The 27,952-nt window shown below is 41.9% G+C and overlaps 1 protein-coding gene across 9 annotated transcripts in view; it reads right to left on the bottom strand.

Moving 5' to 3' along the window:
* The window catches only part of LOC101484952 (dedicator of cytokinesis protein 9), a 65,268-nt gene extending 38,045 nt beyond the window's left edge, over nt 1-27,223 (bottom strand). For 4 of the 9 annotated variants that reach the window (XM_004570432.4, XM_023154008.3, XM_012924446.3 and 1 more), the window contains exons 1-2: nt 12,073-12,578; nt 415-531 (exon numbers count right to left, since the gene is read on the bottom strand). In XM_004570432.4, coding sequence (XP_004570489.1) covers nt 415-531; nt 12,073-12,234 — 279 coding nt within the window. In that variant the 5' untranslated portion in view covers nt 12,235-12,578. Of the gene's footprint in view, nt 1-414; nt 532-2,905; nt 3,139-12,072; nt 12,583-26,858 lie in introns of those variants that run through there. The other 5 variants (XM_076880147.1, XM_076880151.1, XM_076880149.1 and 2 more) reach the window with 3 other exon arrangements.
* Nucleotides 27,224-27,952: the final 729 nt, after the last annotated feature.

The raw sequence follows: 27,952 nt of genomic DNA, 5'->3' as shown, positions 1-27,952 counted from the left end.
CATGGTTGTGTTTGTTTTCATCTCTTCTTTGTTGGTTTGGTGTTTTTGTCAAATTTATTGTGCAGTAAGAAAAGAATAAAGTTTGGTTTATTGCCAAGGAGACTGATTGACAAGTGGCAATTATTTGAGCATGACTTGTTCCAAAAGTGGGAACAGGCCAATCTAACATCAATCTCAGCACTACTGTGATGTCATGTTGATGCATTCTTTAAGCTCTTTTGAATGGAAGCAGCAGATGTAGATGCTGTACAGACAGTGTACACAATACAGTAAAAATCCAATGTATGACACATACTTGTTTATACATACTTACTATACTTCTTTGTACTTGGTTTACCAGCTCACAGTTATGGATTCTCTACATTTCCCTAAAAGGTAGTGCAGCATGGCTTTCAGAACTCTCACTTTTCTTACCTGGAAGTCGTCTGTGGGGAACTGCAGCATGTCTCTGAGAACATCACTGATGATCTCAGTTTTCCTCTGTAGGAGCACATTCTCATAATCCAGAGGCTCAATGATCTTTGGCTTTACCTGAAGGAACAGATGACTGAATTAATCCAGCTCTTCACATTTTTGTCGTAGTCATTTACAGCATAAGCGCACAACCTTAATGGCAGTCTTTTACTGTAGAGTTGTCAAGGGTATTATTATTGCACGGGTTGTGAGATAAGTTACAAAAGGAAATCTGTCACAGTGCATGGACAACAAGTTGCCATTGTCCTTTCACAGCATTACTGATTGAAAGCTACAGATGTAGAAACAGAAACAGAGATGGCAGTGAATGTGGGTTACGGTAGGAGACACTGGTGTGTGTGTGTGTGTGTGTGTGTGTGTGTGTGTGTGTGTGTGTGTGTGTGTGTGTGTGTGTGTGTGTCACTGTACCAGTCACAGTGGGCTGAGCTCAGATTTAAAACCTCAACAGGAGGAAGATACACCCTGACCAGGAGTTTTAACTTAGAAGTAGACCATGCTGTATTGTCACTGCAGACATCAGCTGTAACATACCACAGAAAAGACCCAAGGGGTTCCCCCCCACATGTCCTCCCTCACAAAGTCTGATGTTCACCAGTGATACACGCCATCTCTGTGGATGTGGATATTAGACTAAACCAAGACACAGTTCTGTGTTTACAGAACCAGTTAATTACAAGGAAATAGCTGTTCTGAACAGCTACATTTCTCTACACATTAAGGCCAAAAATGTATTTGAGTGCCCTTTTGCAGTTTCAGCCCTTGTAGCTAGATTAAGTAGCTATACTATGTTTTCTGTGTGGGAACTGAAGCTTAAAACTATAGGTTTGCCTTTGTTTTTAAACTCCATTTTACTAGGATACCTGCCAAGTATTGTGAAGTAAAACATGAGAATGAAGAAAAGAAGGGGTTTTCCAAGCAAAGTCACTAACAGACACCTCAGTGAAAAAAAGTTATGCCTTGTGTGCAAAAAAGAAGAAAAGGCTAAGTTTGCAGATTTAACACAAATTCTAACATCAATGTATGAACATACTCACTGTAATAAAGCTAAAGTGCTGATGTTTCGCATATGCAGAGTATTTACTACTTTGCCACCTCCATCAAACCACACTTCAGTCTTTTAAACCTGCTCTTTCACTCTTGTTGCTATCCTTAATGTCACAGATCACACACCAACACTCATCTCCACCCACTCCACCCTTGCCGCACTCTCTCCTTCACCTCTGTTCTTAATGGTCATAATTCAGTTCAGCACAATGTTATTTAAATAGCACCAAGTAACAGCACCTAGTTTTTTTGGATTTACTTAAAAAAAGATGTTAAGTAGATCCACCCAACTGTGTTAGCTCCAAAATCACTGATAAAGTTATCAACCTGACCATCAACCAGACCAACGCAAGTCACACACAGCCTTTGTGACCGAAGCCATTGGCCTCTTGCCATCTGCGCCCCAACAATAAGACCTCTATCAAGAGTTTTCCTCTTACCCTCTTGACACAAAATTAGACACAACTGTCTGCTCAGAGCACGACTGGATGTTAAGTGCTAAATTGTAAAATGCAGTTTACCAGTGTGGAAGGATCTGCATTTGTCATTTTTCGACTGATTCATTCAGAATTTTTTTTATCCATCCGTATTTGACAAAAACACTGACTGCCCAGCATAGCTATGCACCTGCTTTAGTATGGATTAAACTAGTATTGACAGTAGTTAGGAACTGATTCAACATCATTTCAGTTCCTAAACTGCTCAGTTGAGTGTTGACCTGTCACTAATAGCTGTAAAACTAAACTGAGATTTCTGGTTTCAAAGTGACCACTAGAAGTACACATGATTCAAACTATTTGGATAAGCCTCTGAATCCAGTGAATACATTAGAAAAATAAACAAATGTCTGCTCACAGAATTACATTTACATTCATCCAACCAATACTTTTGATGATACAGTGCAAATAGCTCTTAGTCCCTTGGATCTATAAGAGCATGACAAGCAAAAAAACTTCAGTTCAAATTTCCAACTGAATGTTTGCCAGTGAGATCGAAGATAACAGCAAGCGGCTGTGAACTGTGTGACTTTCAAGTAATTCATTCCCAGGCTATGGTGCTTTTTACTATTTTCTTCAACAAATGAGCTCTCTATCAACTCTGCATTTAACTTCTCAAACTCGCTAAGGCACAGGAACAGTTCATGAAAAAAAGGACTCACAAGTGCTTCATATCCTAAAAAAGATTGACATTCAACCCTCTGGAGAGGTGTGACCTACTATTTCCAATTTCCTTCAAATGCCTTTAAAAAGATCTTCAAAGTAGCTGTTAAAAAGAATCTATGCACTAAAAGGTAACAATCACATCTCTTCCATTTAGCAAGAAATTTCCAGATTTAAAAAAAACAACTTGTGATTTATTTCTGAAATATGGCATAAGTACAACTCACCGTTGCCCCCTGTGACCCTGCCTCCACCTCTGCCTCAATCTCAGCCAGGCTCTTGTACTGCTGTGGAGACTCTATCACCATCTCCTTTCTGGGTGTTTTTCCTGCCCGTCCCTGCATGGCGATCAGTCTTGTCTGTGCCTATAGCCAGATGGACGATTCTGTCACTGGGCTACTGCCTTTAGTCTGTGAGAGTGTTGCCAGGGTCCAGTGACATTCCCTCTATACTCAGTCGCAACCGTCAAGCTTCTCTCTCCCGTTCTCTATTCCAGTCTGTGAGGGTGGGAGGGGCTCACAGCTGTGTGTGTATGCGTGTGTGTGTGTGTGCATTTGTATGTACAGTATGTGATTTGTGTGAGTAGGAGGGGAATATAATCACATCCCCATTAAACATTCGGAAGAGGCACAAATACTCGCCGGCCCCACCTACTACTAAGCTGAAAACTGAACCCACCTAAAAAGGTAGGAAAAAAGATGCAATAACTCAGATATACTATACTTACTTTCATTTCAAACACACTTAAAAGGCTAACTCTTTAAAATAAGGTGTAGTAAATACCTAAACACTCATCTCAAAAGACAATGCTATCAAAATGCATTGTACAGCAAACCATTACTTTATAGACCTTACCATTTACTCTAAATTGTTTGTCCTTCTTATACTGTAGTGCACTTCAATAATACTGAGGTCATTGAGGTTCATATTTGAAATGCCAGAAAATAAAGTTGGCTTGTCATTTGTTTGGTTGATCAACATCTGAATTACTTTGTTCATGATGTGAACACATAAAAGCTACAAGCTTTAGTTTTACAGATGGATCCTACATTGGTTCCAAAACACTAAAGCTACTGTTGATATGAAAACATGGCCAATGGTCACAGTTACAGTATTTCAACAGTCTGCATTGAGAAAGTTCTACTCCCCGTTGCTGTTTTGCTCTGCTTTGAACTGTTCTTGTGCTGTATCCACTGCAGCAGGCACCCACAGCAGGGTCTACTAAAAACACACTTCCCCCTTATCCGGGTCTCAGATACAGCACACGCTCTCCTGCTGCTTCAGGAACACTTTGAGTTGCCTCTTGCTTATCCATACAGTCATCACTCTCTCTGAGGACAACCACTTGCCTTTAATCTTTAAGCAACAGAGGCGCCTCAGCTCAGCTCCGTTTTCCATCGAAGGCTGTGTTTCAGAAAGATGACATTTAAAGTTTTCAGTGAGGAATTACTTGTGCTAAATTTATGCAAATCCTTTATTTTGGAGGCTTTCTTTTCTCCATTAAGCTATAATTCACACAACTCCAAAACACACTGCCGTTTATGAGCCATGGAGTCTTACTGAGTCACACACACACAGTTAATAACTTATCCAATTATCTCCATGAGGTGTAAATTTATGGCTCCCTAGTGCACACAGACTGTAAGAGGGGGAGGTGGGACATCACAGCGTGGAGATGACATGCTATGGGTCAGAATGACTTCAAAGGCCATCATTGCTCCACTGCAGTTTCAGATCCATCGCTCCTAATAAAATGTAGCACACAGGCAGGCAAGCGTGTGTGAGTTGTGTGAGCGTGTGAGACTTTTTTGTGCCGCAGTTTCCTTTGATCATTTGCACAACTTCTTTTAACTGTACAAGCTTCAAAGAGACTTGCTGAAATGTAGCATGCAGAGAAATTATTTCCTCTAAAAACAACGGAAAAGTGCACCATTTATTATTCAATAAGGTGTGGTGCAGAAGAGCTTCATTATGGTCCAGCAAAACCATCAGTAAAAGAGCAAGTAACTGCTGGAAGGATTTTAGTCAAATGTGGTTCATACACTGGTTTATATCAATTAGGGTGGTTGTGCAGAAATATAGGGAGGGTAACTTTCAATTAAATTTTATGTATACAGCGCCACATCACAAAAACAGTCGCCTCAAGGTGCTTTATATTGTAAGGCATATTCAATTCAATTCAATTCAATTTTATTTATATAGCGCCAAATCACAACATAAGTCGCCTCAAGGCGCTTCATAGATACAGAGAAAAACCCAACAATCATATGACCCCTTATGAGCAAGCACTTTGGCAACAGTGGGAAGGAAAAACTCCCTTTTAACAGGAAGAAACCTCCGGCAGAACCAGGCTCAGGGAGGGGTGGCCATCTGTTGCGACCGGTTGGGGAGAGAGAAGGAAGACAGGATAAAAGACATGCTGTGGAAGAGAGACAGAGATTAATAACAAGTATGACTCAATGCAGAGAGGTCTATTAACACATAGTGAGTGAGAAAGGTGACTGAAGAAGAAATACTCAATGCATCATAGGAATCCCCCAGCAGCCTACACCTACTGCAGCATAACTAAGGGAGGATTCAGGGTCACCTGATCCAGCCCTAACTATAAGCTTTAGCGAAAAGGAAAGTGTGAAACCTAATCTTAAAAGCAGAGATAGTGTCTGTCTCCCGAATCCAAACCGGAAGCTGGTTCCACAGAAGAGGGGCCTGAAAACTGAAGGCTCTGCCTCCCATTCTACTTTTAAATACACTACGAACAACTTGGGCTGTAAAGAGTTTTTCTAAACTTTTATTACACCTGCCAGACAGCTTTCAATGAATCCTGTCGTTAAGTCTGACGTCACTAGCTGTGTCTGGGCCTAAACTCCGCTGCAGGTCCATATATCAAACGATCACTATGGCATTTCTGAGAGTTGAAAAACTGTCTTTCATCTTTAATAATGATCAGTGTTCTGCTCTACCAGGTGTAACAATTGAGTTTAACATCCAGGCATCCATGAAAACGGAATTTATGACATTTAACGGCGTTAGAAGTTAGCAGGAAGTTAGCTCGCTAGCTTCTATCTAAACACAATATAGCATGCCCTGACTGCGGAGTTTTGGAAACAAATTAAAACGTACAGCTCTGTTATCACTTCCAACATAAATGAAGACAGAAAACAGCAGTGACGTTTGTAGGGTTACTGAAGTTGGACTAGCTGGTATATAATGATGTGCTATGTGATCGCTAGTGACACAGCTATGTTAGCATAATATAAACAAGCTAACTTTTTTTCCACTCGATAAAAGTTAACGTGAGTATTCTCGTGGTCAGGTACAAATGTAATCGCATGGCAGGATGCTGTAAAAGGACCAAACTTCAGCCAGGAGAACAACTGAGATAATCCATCCACAATACGAGGTTAGTCATTCATATACTGCTGCATGGGCTGGGCTGTAGTTACAGCCTAAGGTTTTAAAAACTGATCTTAAATAAATGATTAGCGGTAATAAAAGCCGAGGGAGGTCAACAGTGATCACTGACTGTTTTAGGAGCTTTTTGAGATTAAATAGAAGAAAATACAAAACATTAAACATGTTAACAACACAAAAGCCATATTAAACGCAGACTACTTTAGGCCCAGAAGTAGGATTTGTCACGTCATCACTTAACGACCGGATACACCAATTTTTGCACACGTAGTAATTTTCCCCAATACCACCAGGGAGAAGACTGGTGACATTCTGGTATGACGCTGCTAAGCTAGCTGCATTGTTTCTTGTGAGGCTGCTCCTGTAAGTTTATGGGAACCGTATGTTTGAAGTCACTTGCACTCCCACTGAAGAAATGCTAAGAATATTTAACATCTACTTTACCGTAACTCAAAAAGATGTGAACAAGGGTCTGGTTAACGGCTGGTTTGTTGTAAGCAAGCATTGAGCTGCCTCAAATCCTAAAAACTTACCACCATAAATTGGACACATTTATAATACTAAACTTGAATATTTTAGTTTATTTATAAACTACTGATATTTCTATTACCAAATGCTAGCATGTCAACACTCTAAACAAGGACTTGGCAAGCTTGACTATGAAAACAGAAACTTTATGAACTGAGTGGGAACAAAACTTTTGGCTTACAATGCTTTGCAAGTTATTTTCATTCACGTATGAAGACACAATGAAATATCTATGAAGACAGACAAACAGAAAGACAGTCGCAGTGGAAAGTAGGTAGGTTCCTACCACAAAAGCTGCAGAAACTGTAATATAGAGTGACCTGAAAGCCCACCTAGCAGGCGACTTTTTAAAAAGCAGCTGTACTGATAACAAAAAGACAAAAAGAGGTAGCAAAACAGGCAATGCATGTGAAAGCCTTTAAAATAAACAATATATTGAAAACACTGGATTCTGATGTTTCCCTTTAAACCTCAAAGCTTAGGTGAAGTAAAATGGGCAAAACAACTGTCTTCAACAGGAGAGTTTGAGGTAAAACATTTACTGTACACTGAATCTAATGCATGTTAGAGACTTGGCTGTCCTTTGGTCTTATGCACTGCTGACTGCTGTGTCCCTGTCATCCTACGGAGGCTGCAGTGACGGTGACGCCAGCTCAGTATAATAATCAGCCCCTTGTCAATAGACTGGCTGCACTGAGGTCATTCTGCTTCATTCACCCACATCTCTGGAGCACTCTCATACACTTCCACAGGGTATCACGGATACCATAACAGTCACACCACAAGTGACTTTGGATCTGAATGTGTGTTTGAAGGGATTGCAAATCAGTTTATAGGCCCATCTCCGTAAGAGCCTGTAAAAAAAAAAAAAATCATAGAAAAAGCAGAGGAGGAGGAAGTGGAGTGGGATAGTCTCCACTTGCTTTTATTCAGCTTGAACCAATTACGACATGTGAGCCTTTCACAAAGTTCCTGAGGGGAATATATATACACGCACACACATGTGCATGTGCACACACACAAACATATACATATAAAGACACAGCACATCACAAGAGTCTGTGGAGTATTGCATAAGGCCAGATTGACATAATGTTTGAGAGCTACAGTTAGCCTGGGGAGTCAAAGTGTGAGGGTGTTGACTGAAAAGAAGTGAAACTTCCCCTTCAGACTGATCTTATATGTCATACACAGATTTAAAACACATTTTGCCACTGTCTATAACAGTCAACAACAATTCAGAATGAGGTTAAATTAAACTAGTAGCTGAGTTTCATTCAGTCTTCAATCTGTAACCTAATAAGATAAGGGGGTAATAATAAGATGCTGGGTATTCTGCATCACACGAAAACTAAAGCTGGGCTTAATGTGACTCAATGTTTGTGCAGTTATGTTTTGTTTGCTTTTCTTTAAGTGGCACTGTGCATTATTGGTCTTGTCTGTCCAGAGGACATTGTGCAAACTTGCAAAACTATTTCAGGTCCTAGGTCTGGGACCCAGTGTTCTGAGTTTTTTGGAATTTGAATTCTCTTTTACTATAAGGTATTCTCTGTTTGGTTTTTAGTTATTTTTTATATTTTGATTCTATTATTTATATATATTAGATTTCCTTTGTATTTTGAGTCTTCAGTTCTTAGTTCCAGCTTCTGTTTGTATTTATTGATTTTTTTATTGAGTCGTCTTCTAATTGAACATAAATATTGACTATACTAATTGAGTTAGCATGATAAATGAGTCTGAGATGTAGCTCTTAGGTGTCCTTTCAGTCAATTCACTTGTTACAACACATAGTATGGCATATAATGCCTCCGCATGTTGTGGCTGAAGACAAATCTGTTCAAGCTTGTAATGCAGATGATCTGCAATGACTAACCAGAGTTCGTCTGCTAGTCAAACCTCAGATACAGGAGGAACAATGCGGTTTTCGTCCTAGTCGCGAAACACTGGACCAGCTCTTTATCCTCTCAAGGATACTTGAGGGCACATGGGAGTTTGCCCAACCAGTCTACATGTGTTTTGTGGACTTGGAGAAGGCATTCAACCGTGTCCCTTGGGGTGTCCTGTGGGAAATGCTACGGGAGTATGGGGTGTCTGGCCCATTGCTACGGGCCATTCAATCCCTATACAACCGTTGCAAGAGCTTGGTTCGCATTGCCAGCAATAAGTCGGACTCGTTCCCGGTGGGTGATGGGCTCTGCCAGGGCTGCTCTTTGTCACCAATTCTGTTCATAATTTTTATGGACAGGATTTCTAGGCGCAGCCAAGTGGCGGAGGGCTATGACTTCAGTGGCCTCAGAAACTGATCTCTGCTTTTCGCGGATGATGTGGTTCTGTTGGCTTCATCGGGTGATGGCCTCCAGCTCACACTGGAACGGTTCACAGCTGAGTATGAAGTAGCGGGAATGAGGATCAGCACCTCCAAATCTGAGGCCATGGTTCTCAGCCGGAAAAGGGTGGAGTGTCCACTCCGGGTCGGGGATGAGTTCCTGCCACAAGTGGAGGAGTTCAAGTATCTCGGGGTCTTGTTCGCAAGTGATGGGAGAAGGAGTCGGAGATCGACAGATGGATTGGTTCTGCGGCCGCAGTGATGCAGACCCTGCACCGGTCCGTCATGGTGAAGAGAGAGCTGAGTGTAAAAGCGAAGCTCTCAATTTACCGGTCGATCTACGTCCCTACCCTCACCTATGGCCACGAGCTGTGGGTAGTGACCGAAAGAACGAGATTGCGGACATAAGCGGCAGAAATGAGCTTCCTCCGAAGGGTGGCTGGCCTCTCCCTTAGAGATAGGGTGAGAAGTTCAGCAATCCGGGAGGTTTAGAGTAGAGCCGCTGCTCCTCCACATCGAAAGGAGCCAGCTGAGGTGGTTCGGGCATCTGACAAGGATGCCTCCTGGGCACCTTCTGGGTGAGGTGTTCCGAGCATGTCCCACCGGGAGGAGGCCCCGGGGCAGATCCAGGACACGCTGGAGAGATTATATCTCTCGGCTGGCCTGGGAACACCTTGGTGTTCCCCTGGATAAGCTAGAGGAGGTGGCTAGGGAGACGGAGGTCTGGGCTTCTCTGCTTAGGCTGCTGCCCCCGCGACCCGGCCCCGGATAAAGCGGAAGAAAATGGATGGATGGATGGATGGATGGATGGATGGATCTGCAATGACACCTGGGACCTGCCTGCACATATACACCCCTGTCATCACAGTCATCTGTCAGTTCTTGCCCTCTTAAAACACCTCTGCCAAGTTGAACTAGATAGTTCTGTTGTCTGCTGACTTGAAGTTAGGCTAACACCAACTTCGGGGCGGTTAAGCTATGCTCAGTATGTAGGCTACCCCAGCTTTATCCAAGTCCCAAGGACAGAAGTATTCGGTCAATGCTCCTGCAACTAGCTGGGGTGATCACATGAAGATCCGTGGTTTTCAAAGGATACACTGGAGAGCCTGGCTACCAGTGTTGGTCAAGTTACTTGAAAAAAGTAATCAGTAACTAATTACTGTTACTTTACTGATTACTTATTTTCAAAAGTAATTAATTACTTAGTTACTTAGTTACTTTTTAAAAACACGATTTACAACCTGAAGAGGTGATAAAGTGATAGATCTTTCAGCCCAATTCTACTTTTTCTACATAATCCATCATACAAAATGTAATCAAATGGAAAAGTCTCTTTTTTTTTTAAACTTGTTTTATCAGTTTTAATCTTTTAACTTTATACATCAAGCAAAAATTTTATTATATGCAACATTCTCTGACTTGAATAAATTAGTTTAACATTTAAACCTATTTTCTGCACATTCCAGCACATAAAATAAAATATTTTTTGTGTTTACACTCACTCTTTCAAATAGATGCAAGTAAAACACAGCAGAAAATAAATAAAGTCAAAGACTCAGCGGTGCTGTTGCTCTATTTTCACCTGTAAAGCAGGACTACGGTAGGCGGAGGTTTACCCTGGTGCAGGTGTGCCGCGGTCAGTTGAAGAATCCGCGACTTTCTCTGTGAGTTTCCCATTACGTCATGGCGCACCCGGTGCTTGCTTGGAAGTTTAGGGGTTTTTTTCGCTGTAAAAAGAAGTTTTCTTCCCACGCACAATGGACGCTAATGTTTTTGTCACTTTTTATGGAATCAAACTCAAAGTAAGGTCAGTACTTCCACGCTTTAAACGCTGCACGCTCATACTCTCTCCCACAATCGATATGTGATCCATTGTTGATCTGCAGACAGCTGTTGTCACTAACGGCGCACTCGCTTACGTCACTGTCGTGAGACATTCTCGCAAAAAATCACGGTTTTAGTAACGCAGCGTTCCTACGGGAAAGTAACGGTAATCTAATTACCGTTTTTGCAATAGTAAACCCTTACTTTACTCGTTACTTGAAAAAAGTAATCAGATTACAGTAACGCGCCCATCTTTGCTGGCTACCACAGCATTCTGCAGCACCACGCAATGGTGGTCCCTCTGGTATGCGCTTAGTTGGTCAGGGGTTCATCCTACAGCAAAACAATAACCCAAAACATAAGTCTGAGCTATGCCAGAATTACCTCAGGAAAAAAGAACAAGATGGTAAGCTTAAAAACAGTCTCCAGACTTAAACCCCATCGAGATGGTTTGGAATGAACTGGACAGAAGAGTAAAAGCAAAGCAACCTACAAGTGCCACACATTTATGGGAACCTCTGCAACACATACGGGAAGAACTTTCTGGAGAATATTTGACTTCTGTTATAGAAAGACTGCATTAGTGGTATGTTTTGGGTCATTATCATGCTGGACGACACATCAATGACCCATCTTCAGTGTCCTAGTTGAGGAACGGAAGTTCTCGCCCAAGATTTCACAGTAAATGGCCGCATCCACTGGCCTCTCAATGCAGTGATGTCGTCCTTAATCCTTAGTACCGGTACTTAGTAATGTTATAGTTTTGGGCTAATGCACCACCTTTCTCATGATCATCAAATGATGGCTATTTTGATTCCATTCCCATTTTCAAATAATTGCACCAACAGCTGTGTTCTTTTCATCACACTTTTTTTCTGATGGTCTTGTAGCCAAATTCCAGAATTCCAGCCTTGTGCTTGTCTATAATCTTGTCCCTGACATCCTTTGAGAGCTCTTTGGTAATGTGAGTTTTTTTTCAGGGTTTTGGTTGATATTCTGTTCCTGTCCAATAAAATGAAACTATCATAAAAAATAGACTGCTTATTCCTTTGTAAGTGAGCAAACTTAAAATTCAGCAGATCAAACATTTTTCACCCAACTACACTGGACAGATTATTTGCTGGCCAGTTATTAACCAGTTAGTAAACATTAATTATTGTGTTGTTATTAGTTACTGATAAATAAGTATTAAGTGCAGTTAATGATCAATTTGCTTTTTATTTGATGATGGTTAATATGCTGACTGTGTTACTGACTTCTTGGAAAATATACCTAAACACAAGACTAATATTTAGTGGTAGTTACCAGTGTGCTGGTGGGAATCCACAGTTGAGATCCCCTTAGACTTGATGTTTCCACTTGCTCCTCCAGAACCACCAGCTCCACCTCCCCCTTGATGTAGCCACAATTTCTCTCAAGGATGGAACGCAGCACCTCCAAGAGAACCACGCTGGTGGTGCATCCCATGGTGCTCCCAGATGCTCACAGGTACCATGCAGGAAAAGCTGAATTTTTGCGACACACAGATACAGCAGCCCCAACTTTGTCTGTCAAACTTGACCTCTTTCCCACAAAGTCCTGTTGCAGATGAACTGACAGGTATCAGATGATCCCCTGTAGCTTACAAGGATTCCCAATCATTCCATTTGAAACACATTCACCATTTTGAAAAGCAAATCCAGCAAATCTCAGCCTAAGGGTCAGGCTGCTGAGTGGCATCCTTCTGTTTGCTGCTCAGTGGGGATGAACGGCATGAGGCTGCTGAGCTGCTCTTTCAGTCAGAGCAGGGCGTTGACTAACAGCCTCCTCTTCCTTCTGCTGGGGGATGAGGATGCTCAGTTGCTCTTTCCTTCTCCCTCTCTCTCCCCTTTCTCTTTCCCCCTTTTGTCAACCTCGTATCTCACTCATTCTTGTCACTACCCCGCCCCACCCACTCCTTCTCGCTCTCTCAGCAGCCCCCCACCCCCAACCTACAGTCATGCAGCTTAGTCATTTATCTGACTCTGCATGCTTTGTCAACAGTACAAGCAGACTACTACTAACAAAAATGCAAACACAGACTCACCCACACATAAATCACCTCCTGCAAACAACGTTTTACTCTTCCTCTTTCCCCCTCTCGCTTGATATTCTTTTCCCCACTGACACTGGAATTACAGCAGATGCAGTAATCTTTGATGTCATTTAGTCTTAAAAGGAATGACTTAACTTCCCTTGATCTTGTGTGGCAGTCACATGGTCACTAACACAAGCCTGGTATTACTTTTACTGTTATTTACTGGTCGCTGTCCTACTGCGTCATAGAAAAAGCTATAAAATATACAGGTGTGTTTATTTACAGCAATTTAAATGTATATTCTTCATCTTCTCTGTGGTTGCTGGTATAAATATTTGATCAGTGATTGACATACTCACCTACTTTTAAGTGGATGATGTAGCACAATGGGTAACACCTGGGTAACGCATCTGATTCTGATAGGAGATATACATAATTGTCAGGATGTCACAGTCTCCTGTGGAGACATGGGTTCGAATCCCACTTCTGACACAAATTATTTATGGCAGCTGGATAGTGTAGTAGTAAGAGTACACACCTTTGAAGCGGGAGTCACAAGTTTGAATTCTGCCCAGTATCTAGTAAGATACTGAATGAAGTTATTTAAATAAGTTCACGTGTACTGCAATCATTTTTTTTTCTATTAAACTAGTGTATGCATGAGGATAATTGTAAAAATACACACATACAGTTAAGACTTTTCAGAGAATCTCATATAGTAATGTCAGTTACTGGAACCTCAACTTTATTCCTACAAAAGGAGTTTCTAGGTCTACTGTACACCTTGGAAATCTTAGGATCTCACAAGCCAGCGTTGTCCTGGTAATGATCTACCTTCAAGTAAAGGTAAAGGCTAATTTATACCATTGAGGCCTCATCTCAAAAACTGACATAGAAGTAACTCTGTCTGTGAAGCTGGATTTAAGAAATAAGTACTTAAAGTTTTAAAAACGTGTTTAGCACCATCTTCTGTCAGTATGGAACCTTACGTCACCGATTGGTTGGTCACTGTCAATAGACTTAAACTAGCAACAGAACCAATAACTCAGGGGAATATAAAGAGAGTAAACTAAAAAAATCTGTTTAAGGGGACCACTTTTGTGCTGCAACAATAACTTTTATGTTAAAATCAAGGCTATACTGTCTACTTTCTGAAGCAGTAAGTGGTTGTACGTTGTTTAGCTAACTGCACTGACACAAGAAAATCCACCTGTTAGCCATAATGTTTGTGTTTGTAAAGCACTTTAAAAATAAGGGCTATGTGGAGAAGAGTCTGTTTGAGTCAGGTGAAAGCTGGTTCAACCCACTGTTACAGCCAGAGGCAGCACAAATGTGACCCCCTTAAACTGATTTTTAGTTTTAGTGTCCCTTTTTTCCCTAAATAAATAACTGCTGTAACAGCAGTTATTGTAGTTATTGGTTGTCTTATTAGTAAGATTTCCATTAGTTTATGTTAGTTATGTCAGTTTTTGAGAGCCGGCCTCAATGGTGTAATCAGCCTTTATACATTTACTGTTTCATTTCTACTTCAAGCACAGTGAGGGGATCGTTGTTCCACTGCTTTATAATCCTGCTATATAAATACATTCAGACTGAATTGAAAACTGTCAGCTGTGGTGGAAAATAACATCTATGAGCATGAAATTCTATAAAGCTATAGAGCAAAAACTAAACAAAATAATGAACTGAAAAACGATAAAATGGTCTTTAGACCTGCACAGCAGAGCTCCACAGTTGACATTAATTCTCTATTCTGCAGGATATTTTTGCTACTAAATTCTCAAATCACTTGCAACAGGCATTCTGCTTTCACTTTTGAAAGCTCCCTTTAGAAGTAAGGACAATAACCTGCATGTATATATTCATTTGAGTTTCCCTTTCAATAAATACAAATACTTTTTGATCTTTTTCCATGTGTTGTAAAGCAGACTGCAAAACAAACATAGGAAAATCGCCCTCAGTCAGCAAAGCAAACATTATGCTTTTCTCATGTGCACATCCTTGAATAAGTCTTTATTCTAAAGTAACTTGAAGCCTGTAATGCCAGGAGACATGGACCAATGCTGCCTCCCAGAGGCTGATACTAACAGTGCAACAACCCCGATAACTTGCTGGAAAAAGCCAGGAGACACTTCTAACCTGAATATATTCTGAAAAAGCTTTCTATGAAACAAAACAAAACAACAAAAAAGCTCCAGATATATGGTCACTAAAAGCTTTGCCCAAACACTGTAACACTGCCCAGTGTGAGCAAGCAAACGAATGGTTTCACTAATGTGGTTTGATTTGATTTAATCAGTTCAATTACACACAGCATCTCTTAACCATCTAGGATGAAAAGAGGAATGGAATTTTTCCATTTTAATGGGGTAAGACTATAGGCTGACAGGCAAAATCAGGAAGATAATATGGTAAATACGGTACAAAATAATAAGGATATTATATGATTATCCATCCATGATATGGCTCTTGTTAAATGAATACAAACAATAAAACACAGGTACTTTTAAGTTAGTTGAGGTTATGGGGAGAGGGACCCTATAGGGGTCCAAGCAGGGCTGGACTGGGACAAAAAAATCAGCCTAGGCATTTTGACTACAGACCGGCCCACCAGGTATTATAGGAAAAACCATAAAGCTCTTTGCTTAGGCTGCTGCCCCCGCGACCCAGCCTCGGATAAAGCGGATGAAGATGGATGGATGGATGGATGGATGGATGGATGGATGGACCATAAAGCCTTTGAATGAAAACAAACGTCGTTGTGACAGTGATGTACACTGTCTTGTTGGTATATATGTATCACTCTAAAACTTAAACCTACACTCCCTATTCTGGTATTCTAAACAGTACTTAGCCAAAACCCAAAGACTGCTTGGTCGAGTTAACCTCCTAAACTATCTACAACACATGGTGGAAACCTGACATTAAGACAGAGAAGACTAGAGGTAAAACATGACCATTACTGAATATTAAAAATAATAAATGACAGATTTAGTGATGTTTTCATGAACTATTTATTTACCACATCAATTAACATCATGGCAGGGCAAAATATTTTTTCTAACAAAAAAACTAACTAACAAAATAACTAAAAACTGATATTTGCTAGACGTTTTAAATGAGAATAAGAAAGAAAAGTATTTCTTTGTGCCCCCTTTCCCTGTTAATGCCCTACCTGCTGTCCTGGCAAAACTTTGCTAGAGCTGCCCCTACACAGTTACCAGATGTCAGCTAAGTAAAAAAGGATACTGGTGTTATTTGTCTCTCAAACAGTTCATAACTTCCCTTCAACTAATTCATGTCACCTAAAAGGTAAACCTGTTTCTCCATCACCTGTTCAGCTCTGATGATTCAGTAAGGACATCTCCTGGTTTCATCTTCATGTTTCCCAGATATCCAAACCGATATCAAGACCAGCAGCTTTTACAGCTGTGGCTCCAGCAAACATCAGCTGATACTAGAAAGTAATATTAAATCAATTCTAACAACAGCTGATCAAGCTTAAACGTGCTGCTGCCACTGGTTTCCTCTTTCTGGTGCAAAGTGGGCGATAAACAAACAAGACAGACGGGACTTGTGACAGAAAAGCCAATCAGCTGATCATTGATCAGTTTCGTGATTGAAGTAGCAGCAGCTGCCTCCCCTTTCCCTCATCCACCTGCTGGCCTCCACCACTTTCTAATTTTACTGAATCTGTGGAAGCTCCGCCATAGCCACCACCAAACAATTGAGTTATTTTTACACATCTGCCAGCATCTGGCCAATCCGCCACCTTTCATTGTTTACACCGTTACGGGGAAAAAACAGAACAACAAAAAAAATCAGCGCATAAAAACGAAAAATTACCATCGGCCCACCAGACAGATTCCCAGTATGCCCAATGACCAGTCCAGCTATGGGTCCAAGGACAGTCTCATTGAAATGTGAAGGGCTCAGATCATGTTCCCATTGTTCTTTGAGTGTTACTGTGCTTCCTCTCTTCATCTCAGGCACAGAGGCCATAAGTTTCATCATGGACCTAAATTTAGGCTAAAAGTAATGAATGCACTCCACTGTGATTTGGGTATTGAGTGCCTGCAGGTATTGACAGAGTGAAACAGGGTCCACATGAACCCTGCAGAAGAACGTTTTTATTTCAAAAAAAAAAAAAACCCAAACATGTTCGGATAGACTTTTAGTAGCTTTAAAATTAGCACACTGTTGCTGTTTTTTGTTTCAATCTAAGTAGGCTTCAAGTTTTCTAATTGTATCGCTTTTTGTCCAACTTTCACATGTCAGGATCCTCAAGCAACCAAAGAGGCCATGAATGTTGTCCACACCAAAAACCTATTTTTGCACATGCTCCACAGAACTGGATATGCAATTGTGTCATCTGGGTCAGATAAAATATTTTCTGGTCACTGCCCATTTTTTGCAGACACAAGTGACTACACAGCTGATTGAAATAGCCACTGGGTTTTTTTTTCATGATGGTTATTTGAAAGTATTTATAGACAGTGGAATACCGAGAGTGTAGCCTGATGTGTTTCACCGAATCATGGCTGCACCAGGACATTCCCGATGAGAATGCTTCCGTGGAAGGCTTCCACACTGTTCGGGCGGACAGGGACAGCATCGCTAGCGGTAAGCGTAAAGGCTTGCTGTTTTAGTTAACAACCGGTGGTGTAACCCTGCCAACATAACAATCAAAGAAAGGATTTGTTGCCCCGGACACTGAACTGTGTGCTGTTGGACTCAGGCCGTATTATTTACCCAGGGAATTCTCTCACGTCATCTTGGTCATCTTGGTGGCTGTCTATGTTCCCCCCTCTGCTAACCCCACAGCTGCATGTGACACTATCCACTCTGCCATAGCTCGGCTACAGACTCAGCACCCGAGTGCCTTTATTGTGATCTCGGGTGACTTCAACCATGTATCACTGGACAATACACTACCAACATTCAAACAATATGTGGACTGTCCCACCAGGGGAGAGAAAACTTTAGACTTACTGTATGCTAACGTCAAGGATGCATACAGCTCCTCCTCCCTCCCCCCACTTGGTAGGTCAGATCATAACCTGATTCACCTCACCCCCCGCTATGTGCCAATTGTGAGGAGGGAACCTGTGACCACCAGGACTGTTAGGAGGTGGTCAGAGGAGGCAATAGCGGAACTACAGGGCTGTTTCGAGGTGACCGACTGGGAAACACTCTGTGAGCCTCACGCCGAGGACATCAATGGGCTTACTGAGTGTATCACAGGCTACATAACTTTCTGCACCGACTCCATTGTTCCAGCCTTGACTGTTCATTGTTACCCAAATAACAAGCCGTGGGTGACTAAGGACATCAAAGCCCTCCTCAACAACAAGAAGAGGGCTTTCAGAGGGGGCAACAAAGAGGAGGTGAGGAAGATCCAGGTGTTACTAAAGGACAAGATCAGAGAGGCTAAGGACAATTACAGGAGGAAGCTGGAGTGGAAACTCCAGCAGAACAGCATGAGAGAGGTGTGGAGGGGCATGAAGACCATCACTGGATTCAGGCCAACCAACAGCAGGGGAGCTGAGGGAGGTGAGAATAGAGCCGACGAGTTGAATCTGTTTTTCAATAGATTCGACACCACAGTGTCTGCTCCCACCCCCACAACCTCACCTGCAGTCAGCCTGGAATCCAGAGCCACACCACTGTGCTCTCTTCACATGTTGCCTCCTGTGAGATTCCTGACACCCCTCCCCCACCCATCACCTTCACTCAATACCAGGTTGAGATGCAAATGAGGAGACTTCACTCAGTCTGCTGGACCAGACGGAGTGAGTCCCCTTGTCCTCAAGACCTGTGCCCCCCAGCTGTGTGGAGTCTTTCATAAACTGTTTATGCTGAGTCTGCATGTCCCGGTGATGTGGAAGACATCATGCCTCGTCCCTGTACCAAAGACACCTCGTCCCAGTGGCCCCCAGGATTACAGGCCCGTGGCACTGACCTCCCACATCATGAAGACCCTGGAAAGGCTCATCCTGGACCAGCTGCGACCCATAGTAAGACCACATCTGGATCCCCTTCAGTTCGCTTATCAGCCTCGTCTCGGAACAGAGGACGCCATCATCTACCTGCTCAATCGTGTCTACACCCAAATTTCCCACGTGTGGGACTAATAAAGGTTATCTTATCTTATCTGGACCAGCCGGCGAGCACTGTGAGGGTCATGTTTTTTGACTTTTCCAGTGCTTTCAACACCATCAGGCCGACCCTCCTGGGTGATAAGTTAGCAGCGATGCAGGTGGATGCTTCTCTGGTGTCCTGGATTGTTGATTACCTGACAGGAAGACCACAATATGTACGTCTCCCACAGTGTGTGTCTGACAAGGTGATTAGCAACACAGGGGCACCACAGGGGACTGTCCTCTCCCCCTTCCTCTTCACCCTCTACACCACAGACTTCAGCCACTGCACAGAGACCTGCCATCTTCAGAAGTTTTCTGATGACTCTGCGGTGGTTGGATGCATCAGCAGGGATGATGAGACAGAGTACCGGGCTGTGGTCGACTCCTTTGTCACGTGGTGTGAGCAGAATCATCTGCAGCTCAACGTGGCAAAGACCAAGGAACTGATCGTGGACTTCAGGAAGACCAGGAAACACTTGACCCCTGTTTCAATCCAGGGGGTCAGTGTTGACATTGTGGAGGACTATAAATACCTTGGAGTACACATTGACAATAAACTGGACTGGGCTAAAAACACCACAGCACTTTACAGGAAGGGCCAGAGTCGTCTCTATTTTTTGAGGCGACTGAGGTCCTTCAACATCTGCCAGAAAATGCTGAGGATTTTCTATGAGTCTGTTGTGGCCAGTGCGATCCTCTATGCTGTTGCATGCTGGGGGAGCAGGCTGAGGGTCGCAGATGCCAATAGACTTAATAAACTGATCCGTAAGGCCAGCAATGTTGTGGGGATGGAGCTGGACTCCCTCAAGGTGGTGTCGGAGAGGCGGATGCTGTCCAAGATAAAGACAATGTTGGATAACACCTCCCACCCACTCCATGACATGTTGGTCAGTCACAGGAGCTCGTTCAGTGAGAGACTGCGATTACCGAAAAGCACCACTGAACGACACAGGAAATCATTCCTGCCTGTGGCCATCTCCCTGTACAACACATCCACTTAACACACTGTTTGCTGCTACAGCTACACATGTTTCTTTTCCAACTATTTATTTATAAGTGACTTATGTATGTATGTATGTATATATATGTATATATTGTACTATTCTTAGTTAGCGTATTGTCTGTCTTGTCTTAATGTTGGTTTAAAATGGAGCACTGTAACAAAAAATAATTTCCCCCAGGGATCAATAAAGTATTCTGATTCTGATTCTGATTCTGATTAATGAACATCAGTGTCAGTATGCCAGAGTTAGCCAAAAGTCTACGTGTCACGCTTGACCTGGCAGGTCAGACAAAAACAATAAATAAGAAATTTAACAACAACATCAAACAATTTATAACAATCCAGTTCAGACAACAAATACATAAAATTACATGAAATATCATACTTATAAAGTGTAACTATTTACAATTTTACATATAAAAGATAAAACTATACATGAGTAATTATCATGTTTAGCTCTACAATGTGTTTTATGGCTTTGCCAATCACGATGGCAGGAAAATCTGGCTAAACAAAGAAGAAATCTTAATTTGGGATTATCTTAGTCTTGTTTCATTTGTTCACAGAATAATTAAGATTTGTTGAGCTCTGCAAAAGACTCTTCAGTTGAAATGCAATAAATGCTTCCTGCAAAATCTGAGGCAAAAAAACCTCCAATGAACAAAACAGCAACGTCAAAACACACAAAACATTTTGCAACAAGTTGAAGCCTCTCCTATACACTCACTTAAATTACAGCTGCAGGCTATGCAGAAGAAATAAAAACACGGCAAAAACATGCAGAGACAATCCAAAAAACATGACGTGGCGTTCAAACAAGAAGCAGCTTCTTCATTTGTGAGCCTGCGGGCATTAAAAGGATCAGTGGCCTGTCTGGTTTGGTTTGGTTGGCAAAATGTCAAAATCATGTCATGATGTTGGAATTTCAGATTACAGTGATGTTGACTTTTGTTGTTTTCTTACAACGAATAAAAAAGAAATAATGTTTCTCCTGCAGTCTCCTCTACACCAGACTGACCACGGTGTTTACTTCACTGTAAGGGTGGTAATGACACAGAGCATGAGGCAGCCTAAATAAAGAAAGCATGGAAACCACATGGTTTGAAAAGGCTTAGGCTCAGCGATCAGTCATAGCAACTCAGGACCACAAAAACCAGCAGACAACCAAACGGCCGGCACCATCACAGCCCCTGTATGATGTCACAGATATAGGTCAGCAGTGCTAAAGCATCTGCAAATCTGCAGCTTATCTCTGCCAGTTTTTTAATGCTCTAATCAGACCAAATCCTCTGGAGTGGAATTGACTCTTAAGTGGTTCCACGGTTCCACCGAAAATGGGAGGTGATATTAAGGTATCAGGATGCACATTATATGGTTAGTGTCTCTCACTTTCACACATTTACAGGGGCCACGAGGTTATTCAGGCTCATTAACAAAGAACCTAAAATATTAAAAGAAAAAGACAGAATTTAACTGGGCATGAGTATGAAGAAGTGGGTAAAGGCAAGGCAGGGAAATGGCAGAATGATGTATAAAATGTCTAAGTAAACATTTCCCACAGTTGGAAGTCATTATTAAAATGCCATAGGCTGTCCTTAGCTCCTTAGCTCTACTGCTTGGCCTCCACTTTGTTTACACTACAGCGTGTGTACGAGCACTTGTTCCAAGAACTGGCCTCACTCTTGAATTTAGACGATTTATTGCATCTGCGGGTATTCATAATTGATGACCCCGCGGGTGCTTAATGTGACACCACATTACGGAAGAGAAAGAGGGCAAGTTTAAAAATAGCCATCATCTCATCCATTATTAAACACAACCCAGAGATTTGATTCAGTATCCATTATGCCACTCCACACACTGGCCTAAGACAGAATTAATAGTCTACTGTGACATAACAGAAATGAAGACTAACACTACATAATGGATTGTTTTATGTAAGTTGAAGAGCTGTATGTACAGCAGCCCATGCCCATCTACCAAACACTTCCTGTGTTTTTCTCAATCCTGTATCCTTGTTGATTAAACCACCAAGCAACCACAGTCCAACACCAGCCAACCTCATTTTTGCTGGACCAGAGTTTTTAACTTAAATTAACAACTGAAAAGATATCTTTCAGGCTTCTGCTAACTATTTTCACTAATCCTATTTTTACCTGTGAAAAATCGTAGAAGGATATTACTAAATTTAGATATATACATGTATGTAGTTATTCATCTTAACTTTTATTTAATATTTCAATTTGCAAAGAGAGAAACAGAAAACAAGATATAAGGGCTTGACAGAAGTCTAAATGATAAGTCAGTTAGCTTAATATAATAAATTAAAGCAAGGGGGAGGTAAAGGTAGTAAACTCAGCCTACCAATATCTTTGAAGCTTAACATTTAAAATATGACAAAAATAAATATGACTTAAATATTAATCTAATCCGTGCTTTAAAAACAAAAGATTATATGGCTTAAGGGGTTATGTGTGTCACGGGGTGAAACGGGACAAGTTATTTAGAGTTTTTATTGTGCATGTTTTGCAATGTTTTATCTGTTTTAATATTTTAATATTGTATATTGGGTTTGTTTGTATGAGCTTTATTGCATGTTTTTATCTTATTTAAATTGAACACCTGTCCTGGAAAGACTCCGCCCCTACCTGATAATAAACTGATCACACCTGCGAGAGATCCCAGAGAGGCCAATAAGAGGGCCTGGCAGACCAAAGGAAGGAGTTTGACCGAGAGGTTTGAGAGCCGGCCAGGAGTAAGTGGTGCCAGGCGGCAGCGCCTGCAAGCCGAAGGGGCTGGTGGAGCTGGGCATTAGGGAGGACGGACAGCACCAGCGACTAGGGACGCGGAGCGAACAGGCGGACGGCAGTAGTAACGAGAGCCCAGCTTGTGCACTGCGGGAGAGCAGAGGCGGCGAGACAGCTGGTGCCGACTTGCAGTTTTAAAGAAGCGGCGGGCGGAGTTGAGAGCTCTGCCCACCCGGGGTAAGTCTTCGACTTAGCCCCTTTTATTGAATGAAAATTGCCGAAAAGAATAGTGACTGCCGCTCCCTCCCTTTCTTCAGCGTACCAGGACGCGGAATGCGGGGAGGAAGGCGAGGACTCCGCTGGGTTTCCCTTTTACATCACTTCGCTGGACTTTTTTAGTTCTTTGTGACTTTTATATCGTGGCGGATGCCACTGGACTTTTAATGTTGTTTTATTGCTTTTTATTGTGTTACCCCTTGGCCAAGGTTGTTTTAATTCATTTTGCATTTTTAACTATTTAAATATAATAAATTATATTTTAATTATACAGTTTTTTAATCGTGTGCTTTCCCTTGGCGGCTCCACTGCTCTGTCCGTTTGGAGGAAGGTTTCCTTCCTTTAAAAAAACGACACTGTGGAAATAAAATCAGCCTTTCCGCTCCGTTACATGTGTTGGACAGTCCTTGATTGGATGCACTGTTTTCTGAGTCTGACGATGACAAGAATTTATGACATGACAGTCATGCAACAATTTGTGAGCTTTACAGGCACCGGTGGATCACATTACTCTTAAACAGAGCTGTTTTATTTCTCCTTGTTTCCACTCTTTACATAGACATAGTTGCATGTGAAAACCCCACTGCAGTATTTTTAACTATCCTGATGAGCTGGTCAGGAATGATACATTTTTTATTTGTTTGTTTTACTATTACATGTGCCACAGAGCACACAAGTGCAGAATAATCTTCCTTCATACTGTAAATATGAGAGTGGAGAGAGTGGACAGCTTCAAATACCTCGGAGTTCACATCACGCAGGACCTGTCATGGTCCTGTCACATCAACACCGTGGTGAAAAAGGCCCGTCAGCGTCTCTACCACCTCAGACGCTTGAGAGACTTCCAACTGCCCTCCAAGGTGCTCAGGAACTTTTACTCCTGCACCATAGAGAGCATCCTGACGGGAAACATCTTAACCTGGTTCGGGAACAGCACCGTGCAGGACAGACGAGCTCTACAGAAGGTTGTGCGGTCAGCTGAGCGCACCATCCGCTCCGAGCTCCCTGACCTGCACTCAATCTACACCAGGCGGTGCTGGACCAAGGCCAGGAAGATCGTGAAGGACCTCAGCCATCCCAACAACAGACTGTTCTCTCTGTTGAGGTCAGGAAAGCGATTCCGCTCCCTGAAGACCAACACAGAGAGACTGAGGAGGAGTTTCTTCCCGCAGGCGATACGGTCTCTCAATCACACCACCACACAGTACTGACCCACACATACAGTTCTTACACACACACTGGACATTCTGGACATTGTTTTCACTTCATCACTTAAATCACTTTAAGCATATTTGCACTGCACAAGACATAATGTGGATTGCACAACACTGGACACTACATTCTTCATTTCCAGTTAATACTTGTACAGCTGCTGTTATTGTGTATATATTTATTTATATTTCTTCATACATTCTTATATAGTGGTGGCACGGTGGTTAGCACTGTTGCCGCACAGCAAGAAGGTCCTGAGTTCAATTCCACCATCAGGCCGGGGTCTTTCTGTGTGGAGTTTGCATGTTCTCCCCGTGTTTGCGTGGGTTCCCTCCGGGTACTCCGGCTTCCTCCCACCGTCCAAAGACATGCAGCTTGAGGGGATAGGTTAATTGGATAATCCAAATTGTCACTAGGTGTGAATGTGCGAGTGAATGTGAGTGCGAATGGTTGTTTGTCCCTGTGTGTTGGCCCTGCGACAGACTGGCGACCTGTCCAGGGTGTACCCCGCCTCTCGCCCTATGACAGCTGGGATAGGCTCCAGCGCCCCCCGCGACCCTGAAAAGGATAAGCGGAAGCGAATGGATGGATTCTTATATAGTTCTATATTTTGTTGTACAGTTATTTTATTTTCAACTTTAATTTATATATTTTATCTTATTCTTTCCCAATTAAATTTACCCTTCATTTAGGGCTGCTCAATTAATCGAATTTTAATCACGATTACGATCTGGGCTTTCAACGATCATTAAAAATGACAGAGCCGATTATTAGCCCCTCCCTCATTTATCCGCGACACCTTAAAGGCCGGTCCGTGAAAATATTGTCGGGCATAAACCGTCCGTGGCGCAAAAAAGGTTGGAGACCGCTGATTAAGAGGACCCGAGGGAAGCTCGGAAAGCTAAGCAGAAGTTATTTGGAGAGGAGAGTGACTGCTGTTGGTTGAAAAGAGAGGTAAAAAAAAAAAAACTTCAGTGGTGTTGCACACTATTTTATATTATTTTCTAAAGTCATTGTTAACCCTTTAAATCCGGTCAGAGCAGCATGCTCCGTTTTGTGTAACTATTTTTAAATCCCTGTAGAACCCGAACTGCGTAAGCTAGCGCAATAATTTGTTTTGCATATGAAACCGGAGGAGTTGTACTTACATCTTATGCCATCAGCTTGTCCTCGGTCACGGTTTCGTTCCACATAAAGCTTTGCAAAAATTGCATAAAAAGCGCTTGCAGGAACAAAAACATAATATTCCAGAAACACGCTTTGCCGATCCGATCAGCTGTTCGTAACACTTCCCACAGTGAAACAGATGTCAGCGCGAACTGTCGCATGTCCGCCATTTCCTGGCCGAAACCGGAAGTGACGTCATTTTCGCGGAAATGTAGTTTTTTACTTGTAGGCCTTAAAAGCCTATACTGGTCATGTTTGACTTTTCTGAATAGTTTCTGGGATGCTTAGAACTCAAATTGCACTGCTGGAAATAGTTTATTTTGATGCACATGCTGTTTTCTTAGCAAATTTGCATCATAGGATTGTTTTTTTTGTTTTTCCTGCAGTATATAAAAATTGGTGTATCTCCAAAATAAAACTATGAAGACACTCAAAATAAATTTCCTGTTGTTGTAAACTATTTTTTGCAACTTTTTTGTATTTAAAGTTTTGAGGGATAAACCTCTTAAATTTCTCCAAGTAGAAATATATGTAAAAAAACAAAACAAAAACGATATAAATTTTTTTGTAGTTTATTGCACTTTTTTGCAATTAATGTAGTTACTATGGACTTAATGCATACATATTATTAAAATATGGGCTATAACAGTTATTTAGCAACTTGAAATGCTCCCACAAATGGCACTACAACATGTAAAAAAAATAATATAAGCTCTGGCGGACTTGGTTCTATAGTAGGTCTTAAAGGGTTAAATAAATATCGTCAAATAATCGCGATCTCAATTTCAGTGAAAATAATCGTGATTATCATTTTTGCCATAATCGAGCAGCCCTACCCTTCATTCTAATTTGTGTTGTACAGTTATTTCATTTTTAACCTTAATTTATATTTTATTCCTTCCTAGTTAAATTTACCCTTTTTAATTTTTCATATTTATTTCCTATCTTATTCATAGCCTTTTCCTTTTTGGTTTTCTTTAGGTCATGAGCAGTTGTCCAAGCATTTCACTACATATCATACTGTGTATGACTGTGTACGTGACAAATAACAATTTGAATTTGAATTTGAAATAAGACAGGCATATTTTGTTACCTTTGTCATTGTGTGGCCGTTTGGTCATTGTCTAGTTAAAAGATGAAACTGTGCGGGTCAGATGACAGAATGTGTATGGATGGGTGTGTTTAGCCTTCATTATGTTAGAGCTGGTGTATATTTCAGTTACCTGGCAACCTCTTCGGGAAAACAGTAGGTCGTGGCGAGTGTAAAGTATATGCACCAGAAATTGGCAGTTTGAACATAATGTTTTTGATACAGTAAAACACGCCATTCTTTAGAAGTACTGCCTTTGAGCAAGGCACTGAACTTTGCACCAAACAAATTCTCCTCTGTAGCAAGAACGAAGCAAACTACTCCAAAGGTACACTGCATGATACACAGTGGGTCAAATATGTTCATTCACTTGCCTTGGTAAGAGCCTTTCTCTTACCATCAACACTGACGTCCTGACAGCCTCGGAGACGCTCTGCCTCAGCTCTGCGGCGGTTCCCGGTTTGTTGAGACCCCGGGTAAACTTCCTCGCCTCCAGTGGCGCAGCAGCCATAGTATAGCCCACCTTTCATCAGACAGACAGGTCCCGCGACGAGCACACGGTGTGCGAGGTTGTTTACAAGCTGTCGCTGCAAAACGTAGATACTCTGCGCTCCGGGATGTCCGACTTGCCTAAGCGCAGAATCGTGCAGTTTTATTCTGTCGTCATGCTTTTCGTAAACTTAACGCTAGCGGACAGTGTAGCCCAGGATACCTGGCGACTGCGTCCCCAGTCAACAGCGACCAGAGAGCAACATCCAAAATCCTGCGGCGTCTCGTCCCGGCAGCCGAGGTCCCTTTCGCAAACAGACACGCCTCCTTTAGTCATTAGGACAGAGCTTTTTCAGCCATCATGTGCCTATCTGGCCAAGTTCTGTGACTCCATAGTGTAATTGTTTCCTCATACGATAGTGAAAGCTGCTGTCAGGTGGTTCGATTCCAGTGGGAAATACATATGGCCTGTGGACTTGAGTCAGGAAGGAAATTTGTAAAACTACAAAATTAAACACGACGAACTACCCGCTGTGAAAAGGGAGCCTCGGAAATCAGAGCCCTTGAGTTGAGCTGTGGCCCATATTAACTACCCTTGAAACGGGAAACGTTCTAATGTTTTTCCGTGGTATAGATGATGTGAGGTTTAAGTGTTTTCTGTCTCTTTCCAATATTAAAAGCTTCAGTGTTTTCCATTGCAATTAGGGTTATTTGTTTTATATATTCATAAAAGGACTATATAGGAAAATATATATAGGAAAACTTGATTTTTGAGATTAGATGAGGGAAAACCACACACCGGTTAGTCATAGGCACGGGCTAACGTTGCCACCTGCTGGAATAATTACAGTGTACTTTAACACTTATAATGTTTTATTCACTACACAGAGGCAGTAAAGTAACACTAATGATTGAATAACAAACGATGCCTTAAATGACAATTGGAAAATTCTAAGTATAAGTAGGTAAATGCAGGAATAGTACATTATATATTAACGCTCG

This window comes from Maylandia zebra, linkage group LG23 (genome assembly GCF_041146795.1).
Source record: "Maylandia zebra isolate NMK-2024a linkage group LG23, Mzebra_GT3a, whole genome shotgun sequence".
NCBI lineage: Eukaryota > Metazoa > Chordata > Actinopteri > Cichliformes > Cichlidae > Maylandia > Maylandia zebra.
Note: the sequence above shows the minus strand (reverse complement) of the source record. Positions and strands in the feature narration are given on the sequence as shown.